Source organism: Rissa tridactyla, chromosome Z (assembly GCF_028500815.1).
Source record: "Rissa tridactyla isolate bRisTri1 chromosome Z, bRisTri1.patW.cur.20221130, whole genome shotgun sequence".
Taxonomy (NCBI): domain Eukaryota; kingdom Metazoa; phylum Chordata; class Aves; order Charadriiformes; family Laridae; genus Rissa; species Rissa tridactyla.
Genome location: NC_071497.1, coordinates 43,106,870 through 43,129,832, shown reverse-complemented (window position 1 = coordinate 43,129,832; position 22,963 = coordinate 43,106,870). Strand labels below are relative to the sequence as shown.

The 22,963-nt window shown below is 42.1% G+C and overlaps 1 protein-coding gene across 10 annotated transcripts in view; it reads right to left on the bottom strand.

Moving 5' to 3' along the window:
- Nucleotides 1-21,266, bottom strand: part of AGTPBP1 (ATP/GTP binding carboxypeptidase 1) — a 106,255-nt gene extending 84,989 nt beyond the window's left edge. For 4 of the 10 annotated variants that reach the window (XR_008463934.1, XR_008463935.1, XM_054186817.1 and 1 more), the window contains exons 1-3: nucleotides 20,910-21,043; nucleotides 9,774-9,905; nucleotides 8,680-8,750 (exon numbers count right to left, since the gene is read on the bottom strand). Coding sequence is in view for 7 of the 10 variants with exons in the window: in XM_054186817.1 (XP_054042792.1) it covers nucleotides 8,680-8,711 (32 nt within the window). In the remaining 3 variants the exon portion in view is untranslated. Of the gene's footprint in view, nucleotides 1-8,679; nucleotides 8,751-9,773; nucleotides 9,906-20,316; nucleotides 20,578-20,619; nucleotides 20,764-20,909; nucleotides 21,044-21,249 lie in introns of those variants that run through there. The other 6 variants (XM_054186815.1, XM_054186811.1, XM_054186813.1 and 3 more) reach the window with 6 other exon arrangements.
- Nucleotides 21,267-22,963: the final 1,697 nt, after the last annotated feature.

Genomic DNA, 22,963 nt, shown 5'->3' with positions numbered 1-22,963 from the left:
ATGGGGACCTGCAGGACAAAGTCCCTCCCACTGTAAGTGAAGACAAGGTTCGTGACCATCTGAGGAACCTGAACATATACAAGTCTATGGGATCTGATGAGATGCACCCCGGACTCCTGAGGGAAATGGATGATGTAGTTGCCAAGCCACTCTCCATGATATTTGAAAAGTCATGGCAGTCACGTGAAGTCCCTGGTGACTGGAAAAAGGGAAACATCACACCCATTTTTAAAAAGGGTAGAAAGAAGGACCCTGGGAATTACTGACCTGTCAGCCTCACCTCTGTGCCTGGGAAGATCATAGAACAGATCCTCCTAGAAGCTATGCTAAGGCACATGGAGGACAAGGAGGTGATTCGAGACAGCCAGCATGGCTTCACCAGGGGCAAGTCCTGTCTGACCAACCTGGTGGCTTTCTACAATGGAGTGACTGTGTCAGTGGACTAGGGAAGAGCAACAGATATCATCTACCTGGACTTCTGCAAGGCCTTTGACATGGTCCCCCACAACATCCTTCTCTCTAAGTTGGAGAGATATGGATTTGATGGATGGACTGTTCGGTGGATAAGGAACTGGCTGGATAGTCACATCCACAGGGTAGTGGTCAACAGCTCGATATCCAGATGGAGAGGGGTGACGAGTTGTGTCCCTCAGGGATCCATACTGGGACTGGTGTTGTTCAACATCTTCATCAATGATTTAGACACTGGGATCAAGTTCACCCTCAGCAAGTTTGCCAACAACACCAAGTTAAGTGGTGTGGTTGACAGGTCAGAGGAACAGGATGTCATCCAGAGGGACCTGGATGAGTTTGAGAGGTGGGCTCGAGCAAACCTTGTGAAGATCAACAAGGCCAAGTGTAAGGTCCTACACTTGGGTCGGGACAATCCTCATGATCAATACAGGCTGGTGTCTGACATGATAGAGAGCAGCCCTGCGGAAAAGGACCTGGGGCTACTGGTGGATGAAAAGCTGGACATGAGCTAACAATGTGTGCTTGCAGCCCAGAAGGCCAATTGCATCCTGGGCTGCATCAAAAGAACTGTGGCCAGCAGATACAGAGAGGTGATTCTCCCCCTCTACTCTGCTCTTATGAGACGCCACCCAGAGTCCTGTGTCCAGCTCTGGAACCCTCAGCACAAGAAGGACATGGACCTGTTGGAGCCGGTCCAGAGGAGGGCCATGAAGATGATCTAAGGGCTGGAGCACCTCTCCTGCGAAGACAGGCTGAGAGATCTGGGGTTGTTCAGCCTGGAGAAGAGAAGGCTCCAGGGAGACCTTATAGCGTCTTTCCAGTACCTGAAGGGGGCCTACACGAAAGCTGGGGAGGGGCTGTTTGCAAGGGCCTGTAGTGATAGGACGAGGGGCAATGGTTTTAAACTAGAGCAGGGTAGGTTTAGATTAGACGTTAGGAAGTTCTTTACAATGAGGGTGGCGAGACACGGGAACAGGTTGCCCAGAAAGGTGGTGGAGGCCCCGTCCCTGGAGACGTTCAAGGCCAGGCTGGATGAGGCTCTGAGCAACCTGATCTAGTCAAAGATGTCCCTGCTTACTGCAGGGGGGTTGTACTAGATGGCTTTTGAAGGTCCCTTCCAACCCAACACATTCTATGATTCTATGATACATAAAGACAGGCAGATTAAACAGAAAGAATGCAATGAAACTTAAGTATATAACATTAGCTTTATAAATACTGTCAGCTTTGCTTATAACAATGAGGAATTATTATTCCTTGATTTGTACTTTACATCTGTGAAAAGGTTTCACATTTACAGTTAACTCTACCAAAATAATTAATTTAGATGTGTGAAAAAAAAACATTACAATTAAGGAAAAAGGTAGCTGACAGCAAAGGTTGTACTGCTGTGAAAACAAACTGATGTAACAGCTGTTGAGGAAACTGCTTCCACCACTGTCACTTTTCCATACTGACATCTAAATGAGACATCTAAATAATTTTATATTGAGAAGTATATCACCTCAATCTTTTGCTAGACTTTGAGTTAAAAGTATTTTTTTGAACTAAAAGAAGTCTGTCTTGGTGGCTGAAATATTATTTTCCTTGTATAAGTAAAGCATAATTCTTCCAATCCTTTCACATAATCCAAAACCAGGCTGAATAGTATAAAACTTTTATTACTTGCATAAGCTTCATTTTGTTTATTTCTACTCCTCCATTTATCCACTGAACTTGAAATACCCCAAAATAAACCCAAGATTTTAACGGAATCCACAAGCTCTGTTGACCTGGTATATGAACTATCAAACGTCCAAAGGATTTTATCTTCACCAGCTCCACATTCTAAACCTTCAGAGTCTAGCCAACCCACATATAAGCCAATGTGTATGAGAAATGCTGCTTCAATTTGTGTGTGTATGTGTGTGGAATAATTACTAAATTGGCTAAAAATACAAAAGTACAGCATTGTTCAAACATTAAGGAAAAGTATAAAATCAAGAGGCTTCTGAGGTAGAAAACAGCTGCAGCTGGCATGAAGAATACAACACCTGTGGTTCCCTGATCAGGATGCTTGTGAAGCTGCATGAGGTATGGGATGGGATGCAATTATTCTGCAGCTTTACCTTATGATGTATAGCAGATGTGGGAATGGGATGATACCATGAAACAGATAAGCTGCCAATTAGCTGCCCACTCGATACTTGGAGCCAACATTTTGTCAAATTTTGATGAAATGCTGTCCTTTGTGCAAACTTTGCTCATTATAATGTTGTTATAATACCAAAACACACCTCCATCCCGAAGGCCACGTGCCTCTAAGGTGCAACCACTCCTTGAGTCTGCGCCCTGAATTTCTTGTAAACTATACCTTTAATTGTGAAGTGAGAGAATTTTACACCAAACATAATAAAAGTATGTATGACTAAAGTAATTCAAACTCCACCTTGAAGATAACAAATAGTATAAAAATAGCCCAAGAGTGGGGGGATACGCAGGGAAGATACGATCACGAAGAATTCCATCACTGATTTCCTGGATCGGTTGACGGGCTGAGCCTTTCTTTCCTCCCCACCCCACTCCCCCACAACACAGGGACGCCTTTGGGTAAGACTTTGATTATACTGAGTGCTTTCTCAGGAAACTTAGAAATTTCTCTAGAGAATCTCTCTCCTATATTTATAGCCAGGCTGTATTGTTTATAACTTTGTTGTGCGTTTTGTATACTTAACAATATCTTTATTTGCACGCACTTTGCAGACGGTGTATTTATCACCGGCAATCCTAAGAACCTGTATATCTGTTGTTTAAATAAACTGCACTGTTTAAGTAGCTAGTCGTTTCGATTTCTCACTGAACGCGACCAAAGACTTGAGAGAGGCCGTGCTAGTTCAGGAGCACGAATAGACTGAAGGTGCAGTCCACTATTAGTGTATCCAAATCGTAACAGTTTAATACATATTAGACACGATTGGACTGATAGTGCTGAATTGGGCATCACTCAGAATTTAAACCTAGCCGCACCTAGCCTCCCACCTCGGTGAGGAGTGGTAGAACGCAAGGGGGTTTATTTTCTGCCAAAACCGCTTTGCCCCTTTTCACTTAACAGTATGTATATATAATTTCCACTGTGGTATATCATTGGTCTCACAATGAAATAAATGTAGTTTTAAAGCTGGAAACAACCCAAGAAAGCTAATATGATCCTTAGGAACAAAGAAAAAAGGAAAATGTAAGTTTTCATAAAGACAAGACTCATTTACAGCAAACCTGATTTTTGACTGCTGTGGCCTGCAAAATCCAAACAACACTGGCACATGGAAGTAATTTACCATGTACATAAAGTTAGCATCTAACATAATTTCTCCATACTTACAAACAGCTTTAAAAGGTTGAAATAAGTCATTCTCACTACTGGCTGGTATAATGATTTAAGTCCTAAGATTAAGAGGTATACTATCCTCCCGGGGGACAGGGTTTCTATCAAGAGCAATGAGTACTCGTAGCAGTTAAAGAAATATCTTTAGAATGGTTTTAGGCTCTTCATCTTGCAAGAAGTCTTCCAACAGAAATATAGCCAAATAAACTTCATGTTTTCAGCATACCAAATAAAGTGTCCTTGAAAATAAGACCAGCCCAGAGTCTATGCTGAAATATAAATTAAAGACCTGCCTTCCTCTTAGCTACAGCTGAGTTTTCTTCTTGAAGAAGAATCGTATTCTTATTTATTAATATTCTACTCTAATATAACATAGTGGTTATAATGCTGTGACAGATTGTCGTGGTTTTGGCCAGACTGGCCAATCAGAATGACAGATGGGCCCCCCCTGCTCCTCAGAGAGGAGAGGAAGGGATAAGGAGATTTACGAGTTTAGAAAAAGAACTAAACTACTTTAATGAAAATAATAATAAATAAGAAAATATTAAATAATCATAGAAAAATAAAAATTAAAGAAGAAAAAAAGTATACAATATATACAAAACCGTATTCAGCTCCCAGGATGACGATCGCCAGCAGACACAGGGAAAAGTCCCAGACTGGAGTCAGCGACGGACAGGAGCTGAATTGCCAAACTAGAGTCAGGAATGCTCAGATCAGAACCAAAGGCAGACGAACAGACAGGGTCCTCCTCAGACGTCCGCCATTGAAGAAAGAGCGAGCCAAAGCAGCCTTGCCCCTTTGATCCCTCAGCTTTTATACTGAGCATGATGCAGATGGGATGGAATGCCCTGTTGGTCAGTTTTGGGTCACCTGTCCCGTCTGCTCCTCCCTGCAGGTGGGACGTCTCTACACTTCTCCGCTTCCGACCCTCCAACGGGGCAAAACAGCGAAGTTAGGTGACCTTGGTTGTTATAGCAATAAGTCTAAGCAAGAGCCCCTGTGCATACCGTTCCTTGGTATAATCAGGTCTTATCACTCTGAGTGAACAGTTTCTGAACAATGTGCTGTTAATTTCAGACTTTAGTTAGTTAGAAGAGGCCCAGCTAAAAAGTAAAATTAAAAATCAGAAAATTGGTTCTGTTTTACCTCAAACCAGGACACAGATTTCAATGTCTGCACAGTAAATCAAAAAGGCTGTAGGACAAAAATTACAGCAGCAAGCCTGACTGACTGCTTCCGCACGTAGTACTGCTGTGACAACCCATTTCACCCAAGAACAAAATGCAAACCCAATTTGCAGTGGGACTCTTTCTGATATTTACAATGCAAATACATATGTTTTGACTAACAAACTGTTCAGCATCTAAATCTAGAAGACAGCTCTCCAAAACAGAAAGACCCCATGGAATTCAGTATTTTTAATCCAACAGCTAGGTGAACCACAGAAATAGTCAGAATAGCACGATAAAAACTGTGTCCTGTCAGAGCATGATTTCCTCTTAAGCTGCTGACATTGCAGAACCTCACAGGAAAACCCCGAACACTGTGGCCAGCCTTTCATACAAGACATGTTTCCCCAAAATGTGACAAAGCCTTCTTGTTACTAAAAGAGACATTTTTCACCCCACCCATTCTAAAGCCTTCTCACAAGTGCACTCTGTAGCCACTGAAGGTTACATACTCTCTACTATCTTTAGTTATCAAAAACATAACTAAGGAGCACCAGAAGAAACTTTATAAGGTCATATAACTACAGAGCTGGATGAACACCACAGGTGCTCTTCATGACAGGGATAGGCCCAACCAGTCCTCAGCAGCCAGCAAAAATGGGGATTCAATAACCAAACACAACTTTGTTCAAACACTTGGAATCCCTTCACTGGAAAGTTTTTCTCCCTGCAGTTTAATCTTGTGATTTCTGGCTCTCCTCACTACAAATGTGACTGTCCGTTATCTGTTCCAGGGGTATACCTCTCCGAGCACAGTACTTTACACATACTTCCATCAAATATTTTTAACCATTTTCTGCATTTCACAAGAGCATTTTGAAATCATTTGGTCCTCCAACATTTTTGCAGATATCTCCAGCTTCAAGCTGCCTGCAATTTTAACCAGAACTGTTCCTCCTCTTTCAGATCATTAGTCAAAGCTCAAAATATTTTCAGTCATTAATTGTAACCAGAAAGGGAAAGAAAAAGCATGTGCAGAAACAAACTGTGCACTATTTCCTTCTGACAGCAACCACCTACCACTGCTCTGGTATCCAGCCAGTGCCCTACGCCAGAGCACGTGGACAGAGCACTCGCTTTAGCTTCCTGATGGCAGTCATATGCAATGGTTATTTTAAGTAAAGCTTTAAACACATCTGTGGTACTTTAATGCCACTTTCCTGCCCATGGGACCTGTTACTCTCTCACACATGAAAAGATCAGATGCTTTTTCAAGATCAACTCAAAACACCGTTGGCTGTTTGCAGCCTCACCCATTTGGTTACCTCTTCCAGGATCCTTCTGTGCAAAGAAGAGAAGGTGGCTGCCCTACAGCTACTCGGTTTCTGCTCCCTGACTCTCACAGACACAACCGTTAGGTTTGCTTTCTCTGTCTTTCACTACTTAACCCAAATCTCATGAGTTCTGAAGACAACTGATAATTATTATTCTGGGATGGATTTAGCAACCCAGAATAAGCACCCTGAGGTGAAGTTTACCAGGCTTATTTGATCCCATACAGTGCCTGTCTCCATAAGCAGGAAACACTTTCTCCATCCCATGTTCAAATGCTGCAGCTCAAAACACCCATCACACCACCATCTTACTTGCAGAAAGGAAGCATGACCAAGTTTGCCGTCATCTCAGCTGTTGCCAAAGTGTACGGTGTGACTCCAGCTAACCAGAGAGCTTTGTGTATTTCCTCTTTCTCTGGTTAGGAAAGGTATGACTACATACAGAGGAAGCAACTGCCCAGACAGTGAGGAACACAGGATGTCAAGAGTTCACATTTGAAAGAGAACTCCACCAACAAGAAAACATCTACTCAAAGACCATTTTTTTCACTGCAGGGACATTTCTTTCAGTCCCAGCAACTCCCCAAAGGTTTAAGCATTCTTACTGTGATTATGAAGTGCTGGATTCACAACTCCCCACTCGCTCACTGCACATGACTTTCACTACTCAAATGCTAAAACACATCATTACACCTTTCTAAGTGCCCACAATGAGAAAGGTAACTCCAATGGCTGTCATGGCAGCCACTTATAGCTACTTATAAAGTGAGTTTATAAAAATTCAGTTATCTTAGAATCGTTTTTGGCTCCTCACCTTGCAAGAAGCTTTCCAAAAGATAACAGTCAAATAAAGGAAGTAACCAGAAGCCTTCAGTTTCCCAACTGTTCCTACTTCCTCTGAAACTACTGGCTGACCAGCCAGCACACTGAAGTATCAGCGAGTGTTTTCTCCCCCCACAGCAAACTGTGTTTCAGCATGTTACAGTGAGCCTTTAAAAAACTATTTTAAAGTAGGTAGGCTTCTCCTGAGTTTGTTTTCATTTTATCACAAGGCAAACCTTTTCTAATTTTTTTTCCCCTCAACCACCTCCCCAGTTACCAAATAATCTTTAGCAAGCTGGTATTTCTGATAAGTTCATAGCTATCTCTGTACAATAAATTCACCGTAATTTATTCACGGTTTATGGAACAACTATTTTGAATTGCAGGATGGAAACTTCCATTTTAATTCAATAACTAAAGAAGAATAAATGGCACTTTAGTAGCCACTCTGCAAAAATCTAGTAATTTTTGTGATAGTATACTTTATGTATTATAATTAGTATTATTTCCAAGAATACCCATTGCTGACTGAGAGTTTGACTTTGCTTATCATGATACCTAAGAAACTAATATATCATAAGTAGAAAACATGATAGTTTCTTTACTATTTCTTTTGATCCATTCCTCAAACAAACAGGAATGGCCACTCTCTGATATCAAGCCATTCCACTGCTGAAGTCAGCAAAAGCAAAGATGATTCTAAATGCAAGCATTTAAATTCAAATTTTAAATCCATCACAAGATATAACTTCAACGCACAGTAAAGCATGTCCTTCATGCAAATTCATCCACTCATTTAGAAAATAACTGGTATTTCAGAGAACTAAGACCTAAGCTAAAAATCTCTATTTTGCCATGTTTTTTTTAAAATCTGATTAGATGGTTTGATTTAACGAGGCGTTTTAACCTGTGATAGCTTAAGAAAGGAGTAAAGACAGAAAGAAAGCCTTTCAATAGTTTCCTGATGCTTAACAAACATGTTGCTTTCCATAGATAATCTCGTGACTTTTTCAGAATATTTGCTAAAACAAGTTATCATGAAAATAACAAACACAACTTTGCAACGCTTGAAACCTTTCTGTAATCTCACTCTTGTTTATCCTAGATCTATGTTGGATTGCAGGACTGTCAGAGAATGATATGCTTCTTATGACAAATTCATGGCTTCTTATATAGTATTATAAAGTTGGCCTTTAATTCCTTCAGTAAAAGTAATTTTATGTTTTGCCAATGTTTGCAGGAAATGATTAAATTTATTGATAATTGTTTCAATGAAATTTAATGTATATTTTATATTTGAACATACACTGAAATTTTTACATTTAAAAAGTTATTTATTAAATGTGAAGCTACTTTATGCTAACCAATATTGACTCCGTCAGTGTTTCAGGATATCAACTTACACATACTTACTAGGGACCCATAATGTATATTTTTTTATCTTAAGATAAAGACTGCTTTTTCACAAATCTCAAATAGCTTGATTGTTGAGAAGTCACTATAGTTTTAAATTTACCTTTTTTCAGATGATGTTTTTAATTTGTTCATATCGGAAACCTGATTCTTCAAATCACCATCTCCAATAACCTGGAAGATATTAAACTAAAAATTATCAATATCTTTCGTTCTTTAATGATTAAATGCTACCACCATATTGGATGTCTCTATACTAGAAGCATTAAACAAGTTAATTCCCATTGATTACGTTTCTCCACACTGTCACAAGCTCTTCTCTCTTCAATTTATTTGATCCAGCTTTTAAAATAAACTATTGCAATATAATTATAGAGTATGATTCTGCATTATAATTCAGTCCTATGAAGCTCAGAGAGCCTGATTACAATAAAACAGAAATTCATATCAGTTACTTAACAGACAATATTTTCATGTCCATGACAGAATTTTATTGAAGAAAGCTTTTGCTGAAGCCAGTAAATACACTTCTTTAAACTTAACTGACAATGTTGTGAGATGCCACAACAGACTTATTTATGACTGCCATTTCATGTACCTATAGGATAACCAGGACTAGAGGCACAGTGAGAAACATGGAGTGTTTGGTGTTCTTATTTAAGCAAGACCTGAATACATTTCTTGGACAGAAACCATATCGTGCTAAGAACTCAATTTTCCTATCCTTTTAAGGACATAGTGTCCTCAGGGTACACCGCTTCCTCAAACGGTGCCTCCAAGCAATTAAGGTTGCAGTCTACAGGACCATTAACTGAACCTCAGTAGCATTTGGGATTTAGTATGAATGACAAACGCTCCCACTGGAAAAACAACAAACACAACAGTGTCGTCAAAGGGCACAGTGGTTAGTTTTAAGGTAGAAGACAGAGTAAAAGGAAAAAATGATGTTCAAAGATACGGGTGGTGGAGAATGAAGAAAATAAAGCACTCGTTCTCTTAGGAAATACAGGCAAGAAATTCAGTCAAGCACACACACAGAGCCCTGCACCCCCCTAAAAAAGAAATCTGCAAGACTTCTCAAAATCTTGTTATTCAGCACATAAAATAATCAGGGTTTTTTTACTGGTAAATTCCACTCCACAACTGCTAAAACCCTAAGGCAGATGAAGTATGAATCAAGCTTCTTTCCAGACTTACCTGAAAGCAGAATCTTTTCCCAGCAGCCAGCAAGCAACTGCTCAACTTTTCACAAGAATTCCAGCTTGACTCAAGTTAACAGGTGTCCTAGATTTCTTCAAGTACCCTTCACATGTAAACTATCTTGACTTCCTTCAAAGAAAATGAATAGTTAGAGAAGAATAGCTGTGTGCATCACAATGCAGACAACTTCATAAATTATAAGGTCTGGATTATTCTAACCAGGTTGCAGGTCTTACTGGGGAGAAAATACTAGATTCTTGAATTCAAATAGCCAAGTGCCGTTTTGCTTGCAGTGTTGACCCGCTGTCAGACAGATGATGAACAGTCTGCCAGTGCCAACAGCGTCTACATATTATAGTGTACTGAACTGCTGTACAAGTGGAGCCAGCTACAGAGCTGAACTATCTTGAACTGCAAGGTCTTAATTTGTTTTGCTCTAAATTCACCACAAAGTATTTCCGTAAGCACTAATGTGCAAATGCTCCAGGTCGACGGGAAAAGACAAGCAGATAAGAAAAAGCACAGGAACCCTCGCAAAAAAAAAAAAAAAAAACCAAAACCAAACAAAAAAACAACACAAAAACCCACCAAACAAAAAAACAAACAAACAAGAAAAACAGTGAGAAGGAGCAGGGAGAAAAATAAAAGAGATAAAAATGCACATATCAGCAATCCAGAGAGTTGTGGTGGAACAGTTATGCATACTAAAGCAACAAAATCTCTCTTTAGCATTTTACTAGGTGATGCAAAGAAGTCACTTCTAAACTATTTAAAAAACTTTTAATATTATGCTTATTTTGAATAAAGGATTGATGGAAAGGTAAAAGCAGAAGGTGCATGAGTCTCAGTTGCCTGCCAGTGGCAGCAGGGCAGAGGGTAAATTAGCCTAAGTTCTTCCACATTTAAAAGACCAACAACAATTAATAAAAATAAGCCTCAAGCTGGAGGGGAACAGAGGAGAGCATGAAGTGCTGACTCATTAAACTCCAAGCTGACATGTGCTGGATTCTGTGCAATCTTCCTCTGCCTTTTCGTATTTTCTGTGGAATGCTATCCCCTCCATCCTCCCACCTGCACCAGGGAAACAGGCAGCTTCTTCACAGGAAACTTCTCCAGACAGGTAAAGTTCCAAGTAAGAAAGCTGCACTCACTATAATAATGCCACCAACACCAAGATAACTTAAATGAACTGCAAGAAGTTATACATAATCTTCACCTTTTCCTTTCTCCACAGAAAAACAAAGACATGCCTATGTGACATGTTTGTCTCCCTTGTAGGTGAATTCTTTGTCACTGAGCCACCGACTCACCTCCTCTACTGATCTGTCTTTTCAGCCCTATGAAACTTTGCCACTCATTGACAAAGCTTGTGCAAAAGGGCAGAGGATACCCCTCAATATTTACCTTTCATGTAAGCTTTGGCATGTGCTAAAATGTAACAGAATAATATGGAAACCAGACTCCTACTTCTTGGATGAATATTCTAACCACAAAGCTACTGCACAAAATGGTGAGCACTATTACAAAATTATTTTCTTTTGCTCAAAACAATGGCTAAAGAAAAGAACTGGCACCATTTCATTCAGACCTCATATTCAGGCGCATCTATTAGGCATTACTGGGAGTGCCTGTTAGACCACAGAAGACTCATAAGGACACCACCTTCATCAATACTAAATTGATTTATATGCATTAAAAGAACACTAAGATGCTCAGCCTCTCCAGGCAAGCAGTAATTCTCGTCACACATTGTAACAGGATTCAGAAGACATTTTACTGACACAAGTAGAAACCTGCATGGGGCATGAAAGGGGAATTCGTAATTCTGGTACTGTGATCTTAACGCTTGCTACTAATACCATTCTGCTAGCACAGGTGACTGGACCTCAGGGCTTCTGCAAGAAAACGTAAAGGAATTATGACCAGGGTCACAGAATCCAGGTGGTGCCATCCTCTCTTATATCAGAATCAGCCCTAGTTCTCCCCATGTGGATGAAGAAACTTTTAGATTTGGACTTTTCTTTGCCAACTGCCAGGTTTGAGGTTTCCTTCCTTACTGCAGTCTCTGAAGATCACACATCAGGTACTTGTGATGTTTCTTGCCAAAAGCGTTCACTAGGGATACCAAACAAACTCTTTTTCCCTGATCTCACATATCTGTATCTGTTGCACAGTCAAAACTGGATCCCAACTCTTCCAGAAATCAAAGTCCCATTCCCATTTTAGGCATTCATTTACTTTTGTGATCCTAGATCCGCTGCTTTGAGGGAAGAGAAACCTAAGATGCCATCCGTTTCAAAAATATAGGCAAATCAATAAAAATCCCCTTCACTAAAATCAGGCCAGTGCCTGCCCCCCTCCCCTTGTTTGTCTTCTCTCCTAGAGGAATCCTTTTTCGTTTTCACACAAATATCAGGAACTTCATACCACAGTAGAAAGCCACCTAATCATCAAATTTACTCACAATCCTCTACCTATTAATGGAAAGAGGGAATTAAAAAAAAGAAGTAAATGCTACTAACTAAATACTTTGCATACACTGTCACGTTGCTCTGCTTGCATTTTCTTTAAGATTATGGTACTTCAACTGATGCACGTATTTCAGTGGACAGTGAGTATACCCCTTATTTAGTGCAAGCCATCCGGGTAGAATTTATACATGCTCTGAACAGCCATCTCTAAATAAAACTGAAGAAATCAAATTAAACTCAGTACACTGATGTATGGCTTAAATGCACTGGAACCTGCAGTTAAGTGTATTCACTGTAAATTGTTTTGCCTTTTACCTTCCATTAATGACTAAGGGACAGTAAAGAAGGCAGAAACAAAACCAAACTCCAATCCTTACTCTAATTTACAAACATAATAAGGAAAAAAATGCATAGTCACCATTACGTCAATGCTGAGTACTTTCATTATCATTTTGATAACATCACATCCGAAGGAAATTCTCATATATTAAACACAGAGTAACGTCACATCTGAAGCTCAATTATTTTAACCAACAGCAGCTCTGCTTTCATGGTTGACTTTCCCCCCCCCCTTTTTTCTTTTTCACTGAAACTGGAAGTTTTTTATACATACATTCAAAATATCTCTCTATATTTGGGAATTATACAAGACTGTCTAGCCATCAAGCCCATTTTCTTGCAATGGAAAATCTCCCGAAAGAGTATGTTTTCAAACAACTGCCACGGAAAGCAGATCTAACAGTACCCTGCAAGCTAATGGCAAGCCAAGGGAGCAGTACTAGTCAGACAGCACAAAATGACTCTGCCATAAAAACAGACGTGCTCGAAAGCAAAACATACAACACATGCCAGATAAAGCTTACCTCTTGAGACCATGCAGGCTGAAAAAATTCCATTTTTCATGCTAAAGTCCTGCTATTAGAACTGTCTCTTAGGGAAAGCAAAGATAATCTGTCTGCTACTGAAGCTGGAAGAGATTCTGAGTTTACATAAACAGAATTCACATGCTTCAATTGACCAAAATACTTTAACATGGAGCGTGACTGTCGTGGACAGGTAAGTGTAACTAAAAAATTTACAGTATCTTCGTATTTTCTTTTCTTAAAATGCCAATCCCCCTCAAAAAACCAAAACAAAACAAAAAACAAACAAACCTACACACACACACACACAAGAAAAACAAACAAGCAAAACAACCCAGAAAAGAAACTCCTTAAGAAAGCCAGAGACCTCTGAAATTTACCCTGGTTAATACTAGGACTTTCCTGAAAAGTACCGTGTAACTACATTCCAAAGACAACTGTTCTTTTCTTCTAATGAAACTAGAAAAATCAAAACTAAGTATGGATATACAAAGTTTACTGGTACTATTAAATCTGGTTTACTTGCAGGATATTCTATTTTTTGTGGTTTTATTCTCCACAAACTCCTTTTCTTAACTAGTATACTTTATAAAGAAAAGCCTTTTTTTGGGTCTGTTCACTATATATTGAAAGAAGATATTTTATTATCATAAATAAATGAGTTACGAAAACCACATATCAAATCATATTAATGAAAAGACAAAACAAAGCTTCAGTTTTATTGTAGCTCTATCATAATAGGTTTGCAAAACCTGCAAGATTGTTCATCTACATGTATTTCCATGTGTTGCTTTGTACCCAAAGCTAGGTGCATCTCAACGTACTTTTAAAGACAGAGCTCAGACTTCATGTATGCTCATCATGGAGTTACTGATTTGAAAGGTATAGAAAAAATAACAATGAACACATGCACAGCAAAATAAGTCACTTCTTTGTTGCATACTTATTTACCAATAGTGGAAGCAAGTAACTAAGCAAAATCTTTGTAAACTCTGTAGTATAAAAAAAACATAGTATGCAAAAAGGAAGGAATACAAAAGTTCAGAGGACAGAATTGTGTCAAAAAGCAATGAATTAAAAAATACAGGAACTAGGCATGAACTGAGAAAACATGTAATGATTTAAAATTTCATAAATGCTAGGCAGAAAAACAGTAAATCAAAACCCTTCACTAGATCAGGTGATTGCATTCTGGGCTATGCTTCCAAAAGACATTTTTACCTCTCACAGAAGTACACGAGTCCCCCCCAGTCCTAGTGCAGATTAAACCAGAAGCAAACTGGCCTTTCATAGCATATCATTTCACATAACCCAAAATCCCAGCAGTTGTTCCTAAGTTGAAATATTCTTTTTCAAGACATTGAAAAAGCCTGTTTAAACACAACCATATAAAAAGACTACTGCATTCTTTGGGCTCTCGGCAATCTTAATTCCAAAATACTATGCTTAAAAAAGTAAACTACATGAAGAAGTATGTTGTTTGCAGAAACAGACTATTTACCTAAGTAAATTTACACTTGTAGAAACAGGCCCTGTGCTGAAAATTTAGGATGAGCAGCAAGACGTGGCAGCAAGCGTCGCTATCTTAGTACCAAAAAGCAAACTACCCGGAGTATACAGCAAAACCCCAGAAATATCCCTGCACAATCCGGAAAACTGCAGTATGTTACTTGAGATTATACAAGAAGCATTCACCAGGACAGCACAGTGCTCTTCCTTTGGCAGCAGTAAGGACTGCCCACTGCTATTAAAACAGCGGTGCTGCCTCCACCATCTCGTCCTCTTGTACGATAAGGATGACTCTCTCTTTGCAAAGGGCTTATAAATTACACCTTAAATAACCCCTCAATCAATCATTTATTGATTCACACATGACTTATTGTTTCCCAGTTCAGTACCCCAAGTGCCATCTTCCACAAGTATTTTTATGAAAAATTGGGGGTTTTGAAAACACTTCTATTTTAAAGCCATACAAACTACCGAAGTTATTGGACTTGAATAATTTCCTTAATAAAAACGTGAGACCTAGTATTAGGTTAAAACTCTCACAGGCCATTTTGAGATGCCACAGTTATTTGTACGAACTGATTCGTATCCTCAAAGCTCAATCCACAGTACAATACATAAATGTTTTGATTATCTATAATCCAACTTAAAACTCTAGCGATTGAAAACCTGGGGAAATCTTTCAAGCTTCACAACTAAATTTCAAGTTGGCAAATCCTACATTGTACTCAACCGCAATCTAGTAAACAGAACCCATATACATGAAGAGTTGTAATGAACATGACAGTGAAAATTTGTTTTCTGAAGTTGCTTATTCCTAGCCCAGTTCCTGAACCTTCTACAAGAACGGGGAAACAAAACCATACTCTTCCCATCCCCAGTCTAACTTTGGGGAAGTGTCATAGGAGCTAAAGTCCTAATCAACAACCCCAAGCGAGAGAATTTTCAGGACCAGCTGTGTCTTAAATTAAATTCAATTGTGAATTAGGACAGAATGGCTTTGAGTACACACTAAACAGTTATCTCTTCCTAATACTTTAATACGCAAGAGTAGAAAAAGCTTTTAGTGTCATCAAAAAATTATAACGTACCCAAGAGTATATTAAAAAAGGCTGCGGACATTGTCTACCTAGACTTTCAAAAAGCATTTGACACTGTCCCCCATAGAATTCTCATGGAAAAACTGGCGGCTCATGGCCTGGATGAGCATGCAATCTGCTGGATGAAGCACTGGCTGGATGGGTGGTCCCAAAGAGTGGTGGTCAATGGAGTTAAATCCAGCTGGCGGCCAGTCACAAGTGGTGTCCCACAGGGCTCGGTGTTGGGACCATTTCTGTTTAACACCTTTATTGATGACCTTGATAAGGACATAGAGTGTGTCATCAGCAAGTTTGCAGATGACATGAAGCTAAGCGGGAGTGTTGATCTACATGAGGATAGGGAGGCTCTACAGAGAGACTTGGACAGATTGGACTGATGGGCCAATGCTAACGGTATGAGCTCCAACAAGGCCAAGTGCCGGGTCCTGCACTTGGGCCACAACAACCCCATGCATCGCTACAGGCTTGGGGAAGTGTGGCTGGAGAGCTGCCTGGCAGAAAAGGACCTGGAGGTTCTAATTGACAAATGGCTGAACATGAGCCAGCAGTGTGCCCAGGTGGCCAAGAAAGCCAATGGCATCCTGGCTTGTATTAGAAATAGTGTGACCAGCAGAAGGAGGGAGGTGATTGTCCCCCTGTACTCAGCACTGGTGAGGCCACACCTTGAGTACTGTGTCCAGTTCTGGGCACCTCAATATGAGAGAGAGATCGAGGTGCTGGAGCGAGTGCAGAGGAGGGCAACGAAGCTGGTGAAGGGCCTGGAGAATAAATCTTACGAGGAGCGACTGAAGGAGCTGGGACTGTTTAGTTTGAGGAGGAGGAGGCTGAGGGGAGACCTCATCACTCTCTACAACTATTTGAAAGGACATTGCAGAGAGGTTGGTGCTGGTCTCTTCTCACAGGTAATTAGTGATAGAACAAGAGGGAATGGGTTTAAGCTGCAGCAGGGTAGGTTTAGGCTGGACATTAGGAAAAAGTTCTTCACAGAAAGAGTGGTCAGACACTGGAATAGGCTGCCCAGGGAGGTGGCAGAGTCACCATCCCTGAATGTGTTTAAGACTCGTTTAGATGTGGTGTTAAGGGATATGGTGTAAGGGAGAACTTCGTAGAGTGGAGCTGATGGTTGGACTCGATGATCCCAAGGGTCTTTTCCAACCTAAGTGATTCTATGATTCTAAAAGTATTCCTTTCATGAAAAAAAAAGTTTGTTCAAGATACTAGAAAAACTAGAGATTCTTTTCTTCCAGATTTAATAGTAAGACTTCATGTAGAAATGGCAGAAAATAACCCTTTACTTAATGACTAAAGCTAACCAACTCCTCTAAGTCGCAAAAAAATCTTAAGTTCTTGGTGGAAAAGAGTAAAATTTTCAAATTCAAAATAAAATGAGAAGGCTAACAACCTTTCTAGTCAAAGAAAAAAAATACTTCTGAAAATCAGCTACTGCCTTTTCCTTGTACCCTTTGCTATAAACATTTATAGTAGGAAACAGAGTCAGCTGATTAGTTTACCCATTGCTGCATTATAGCAAAGTGTTGACTTTTTTACGTGACTAGATAAACTGCAGCATATAATCAGACTTTCAAGATGACATACATAAAGTCGCACAGAAGACTGAAGCATCAAAGCCCTGAACAGCAGCTTGCCAACTATGTCACGCAGCCGCTTACCACCAATCCACTTAACTGTAAAAACAAAGTCTGATACGTGTAGCCAAAAAAAAGCTGTAAATATCCAATAGTGAGTCCCTTAAAAAAAAAAAATCAGGAAAAGAGCAAAATAAGAAAACAGTACTTCATTTCTTGCCTGGAAAGAAGCTCCTAGAAAGTTACAAGCACAGCAAGCATAAGGTTACTCTTCCAGACACGACAAACTTGCCATCACCAGGCTCACAGAGTATCACATTCAAAGCTTGCGTGATTTAAGTTGACAGAAATACTGCAAAAGTCAGCTACTTCTTGCCCAGCTAGCATAACCCTTTCATCAGGTAGAAGGTGAATGGCACGGAGAGGGGGCAATAAAAATAGCCAGGAGGGAAAGGACAGTCATAGTAGAAACTACGCATTTCCCTAGACCAAAAACTGAACAAGAACTGGAAACCCAGTAACTTTGCCCAGCTCTTGGAAACGCTTCATTGACACAGTGCTAAATGTCAGAGGTGCTTCCCAGCCTCTAACCCAGTGACTGCTCCTTTGGCTTACACTCTCTTGACAGCTAAGGTTGGTCTGTAAAGAAATCAACACAGACAATTAGACTTGATAGTTCACCAGCTGAGTTAAAGCAAACCCTCAAGCCTGGTTTTAATCCAGAAATAAAAAAAGACAAGAAAAGAAATCTGTAGCTCCATGTTACAAATTTACCTACTCAAATATACTTCCAGCCCTTCAACCTCATTAGTACGCAGAAACACAATCCTCGCACAATCCCTAAAACTCTCAGCAACCATTCTTACTTTGAAAACCTTGATTTGTACCATTTAGCTTATGAATTATACTTGAAGCAATTACAACAGTATTACCTACCTCCAGAATGCAAAATCCTGGACATCCTCCTTCTCATAAATTGTAAGGTTTTTTTAAAGATGTAGTGAAAATTTATACGTGCCTTTTAATACATTAAGCTTTTAGGATGAGTTTCAGGCCTGCCTCCTCTGCAGCTGTTGCAAAAGAAAGGAAGGATGTCTGGGTGCTCCCCTCCTCCCCCCCTACTTCCATTCTTTCTATGTTTAACCGTCACAAAACTGTATTTCCAAATGTAAACCATGCTGAACTGCCCATGTATCCAGGACACACACTGAACAGTCCATAATCTTCTTGATGCTTAGCACAGGATATTGGACAGTTAAGCTGTGGATAGTGGCAGGGCTTGAAAACATACCCAGAGATACACTGCCATCACAAATCCCTCCTAAGCACTCATACAAGCAGCTGCCTTGTTCAGCACGCTCACACTCACTCCAAGAAACCAGACTTCCCCTCTAAGTTGTTCAAGGACTTAAACACTTTCGGTTGCTGCAGTTACAGTCCAGCGCCGGGGTGACCTGAGTAGCACTCGGTTCTTTTGGACATTAGAAATTCAAATCGCAGGAGCAATCTCCTAAGAGCAAGCAGCTCACAGATACTGGAATTCAAGGAGAAGTTTCAACTAACATGTTGCGAGCCAAAAAACAGGTGGTTCCCAGATATGTCCAGCAGAGTATCACCATGAATTTTAAAGACTGCAAAGTCTCTAATCATAAGATACATTGCTGACAAGTTGCTGAGTGACAAGCTGAATCTCTTCCATAGACTAAAACCTAAACACGAGGTGAAACAGCAAGCTCCTTCTGTAAGCCAAGGGGACTTCAGAGAGCCTTCTCCCGAGTTTTCCCTCTCTAATTGTAGCTTTTCACACATAATTTCAGGGAAGTTGCTCCCAGCAGCAGTAAGCTGACTAATACCACAACCAGCTGATTGTGAGTTAGCATTTATCACCAAGAGAAATAAGTATTTTTCAAGTTCAAAAGCTTCCAATTTACAAGAAGATTTGTGAACTTCTTAAATATGAAAACTTAAGTATGAGAATTGCCATCTCCAAAACCTGAACTGAAAGCTAAGCCTGAGATCAGGTATCACTTCACACAAACATAGATCAGGTATCACTTTACCAACTAAGACTACTCCTTGGTTTGGCATTCTTTCCCACCTTTTTGAAAAAAAATGAAAGGAGAAAATTATTTTTACAAAGCTTTAAAAAAAAATAATAATGTACTTTTCTTAATTTATGCTGGCATAAAGAAAAACACAGTAGGAAACGGAGACATCAGAAACTAACAATAAAAATTTGTTCTGCTGAAAGATCAGCATGTGATAATCTTGACATTAAATAGGAAGGTCACCAGAAAAGGATATTACCTTGTCACTCCCCAGCCCAAAAAATAAAAAGATATTCCAACACAGACTCGCATTCACAATGCATATCATGAGCTATAATTTCCAGAAAAACTCTTTAAGTCACAAGTATGATTTCACTGAAGGACTAACCAGAAGGTGGGGCTATCCCATCAGCAGCATCCTGTCACCCATCATTATGTGCAGCACCGAAATACCACCTGCAGAACAGGGAAGCCTTTCCATGAAATATAACCTATGAACGTAGTTCACACATGTATTTCTCTAAAAGAACGCCATTAATGGGAATACACGCCTTGGAAAGCTAATTCCCTCATGACAGAAAAACAAATACACAAAAAAATCAACATTCATACCATAAGGCTCTACAGAAGTTTCATAGTGTTTTTACATCATACGGGTACACAGAAAAATTTCACCACTGCCTATGACGTACCACGGAAAGCTTACAGCTGTTAAGTGCACATAGTGGAAGTTCATCCAGGTCAGGATAACTAAACATCTGACAAAGCTCCGTGCCTGAAAGAAGTTTATGCTTAAGGAAAACACCACCCGCCCCACGACGTGCAGCCTGTTTCCCCGATTCTCTGTGCGGAGCATCTGCACCGGCGCCTGGTGGAATAGTTGCTGTGCTACATTTCCACAGCTGTGAGAGGAGGCAGAAAAGGGAAAAAAAAAAACAAGACGCCAAAACGTGAATAAACTCCTACCAAGGGGCGTTAGGTCAAGCGGCCGTCCAGCCGGCCGTGCCGCACGGTGCACGAACCTAGCGTTACTCCGGCCGCCCTGTTTTCCACGCCGCTACCACGCGAGGCCGGGCAGGGGCCACGGACCCGCGCCGTCAGGAGGCCGCAGGACCGGGGGTCTCCCACGGCCTTCCCGCTCAGCGGAACGACCAAGTCTTGCTGTACGGCCGCCTCGCACAGCCGGGCAGCGCGGCTGAAGGGCCCCGCACCGCACCCCTCGGCCGCCGGCTACGCCGAACCCCCGCCAGGCCCCGGCGCCGCTCCTACCGCAGGGTCCGTAACCATCTCCGCAGGTGGGGACGCGCTGGGCGCGGCTCCCGGAGAGCGCGGCGGCGGGTGCCCGCGCACACCCGCCGCTCCCCAACAGCGGCGGGGGCCGCCAGCGCCCGGTACGCGGGTGCCTGCGCGAGGAAAAGCCGGTGGCTGGGCAGGCCCCGCCTCGCCTCCCCTCGCCTCGCCTCAACCCCAGCCCCTCCCCGCGGGCGCCTCGCCCCGCCCGGCCCTAACCCCGCTGCGGCCCGCGATGCCGAGAGCGATGCCCGCCCGCGGGGCTTCACCTTCAGCCGCCGTCCCGAGGGCCGGGTGTGGCAGCGGGGGGTACCCCGCACCCCGCGGCGCTCAGGCGGGGGCGCCGTGCCGCGGCGGGGCGGCGGCTCCGCGCTGCGCCCCCACCGTCTTCATGCGAGCGGCGGCGGTAGGAACCTGCCCGCACCGCAGCGCGTCACGGCCCCCCCCCCGTCCCGCCGCACCCCGGACTCGCGCAGGCGCCGCCGCCGGCGGGGGGAGCGCGGTGCCCGGCCTGCGCGGCGGCTCTGCGCCGCTCCGGCCGCTGCTGCCCGGCGGGAGAGAAACGGAGCGGAGCCAGCGGCTGCTGGGGGAAGGCGGGTAGGCCTTCACCTGGGCTGCGCTCTCCCGCCCCTGCCGGCCTTCCCTGCGGCCACTGAGGCGCCGCGCCGGCGGCCAGGGCCGGGTGGCGGGGGAGAAGGAGGAGGGGGCGGGCGGCCTTGAGGCAGCGACTGCACGAAGCGAGAGGCGCCTGGAACTGGTACGGTTGGGGGATCAGCGTGACGGAGTCCCCTGGATCTGCCTCGCCGGTAGCGTGGCCCCTGGCACCGGCCGCTCCCCGCCTCCCCGTGGTGCTTCCCCCGCCCGGCGGAACCCGCGCAGCCCGGCTGCCTCGGCAGGTGAGTACTCGCAGCTGCAGTGAAGCCACCGATCCCTCCGCCTAGGCCTCTGGGGAGGCACTGGAGGACGTAAGAAAACTCAGATTAGTGATTTGTAAAAGCCAAAGGCTTCATTCCCTCCTCTTCCCACCCCCCTCCTTTCCCTCCAGATGTTTGCAAAAGGGAAATACTACTTCATACACGTCAACACCATTACACTTTACAGCAAACTAACCTCTTTGTGCTCAGTTGTGAGCCACTCTAACAACAAAGAAGTAATATTTCCTTTTTCATGAAGTCCCTCGAAGCAAGGAAACTCCTAAGATTACGAGGTTGAATCTTTATACTGATAGTTTACAAAACTTAAGAAGCAGCCCTTTAGTGAAGGCTGGTAAATTGAAATCCAGTTCAAATCTCTTTTCTACCAATAACAGCAAATGACAAAGGCACAATCCCTAATAGAAATACAGAGAGTTCATTTCCCAATAACATTGTGTAACCATGAAGCTACCCATTCCGTAAAAAGCAGATTTCAGATCCTTTGAATTGTATACACTTTTATTCATATTGCCTTTCAAAATACATACACCTGGCTACAGCACTTGCAACTACTGTTTTACACACCATAGTTTATTCCACTCGCAAAGACAGGAACAAAGATACCCAAGACTCTTATACTGTTTAGGGAGTAGCTGTGCATTTTGGGTGACAGCAACTCCTCCTTAGGGCTGGTTCCCCTGAAGAATTGCTCACAGTTACTTCTTGTTACTCCATTAAGTCAGATGCTGTTACAGTGTTAGAAAGGCAAGTTCTATTCTTCATCCATGCAACGGTCCACAGATGATCTGTGCAGAGAACATACGCATCTGTCTATACCTTCCTTACACAGAGCAAAGCTGCTTTATTGGCAAGTCAGGAGAAGCCACACAAGTCAGAAGCAGGGGACTACTTTTGTGTAGCTATGACAGACACAAGATCCCAGTCCTCAGCTTGGTCTGGTTCAATACAGTGTGTCTCACTAATTAGCATCGGCCAGTTTGTATCCATTAAATCAGGAACATCAACTAGAGTTTTGGTGGAGTTAACTCAAGCTTAAAGTGGTATAACAAATTCTTTAGTCCATTATCATATAATTTATCCATAAACGCTTGCTTACATTTTCTGAAGTTCCCTCCCCACCATGAATAGATATAACTAGTTGTCCTCAATTTTATTGTTCACTTGGTCTTTCTCCAGCAAATAATTCAACATTAATTATGCTTCCTAGAGCTTACAAACCTATGGGTTGCGGTCAGAACATACACATGTATTTGGAAGCAAGATTCCTTCCTATCCAAACTTACAGGTTTGGAGTCATCTAGTGTGAACGAGAAGAATGCAGATAATCAAGAATGCAGGAATCTACCAGCACATTGGCAACAAGTAGGAACAGTCTCACTTGTTCCCTA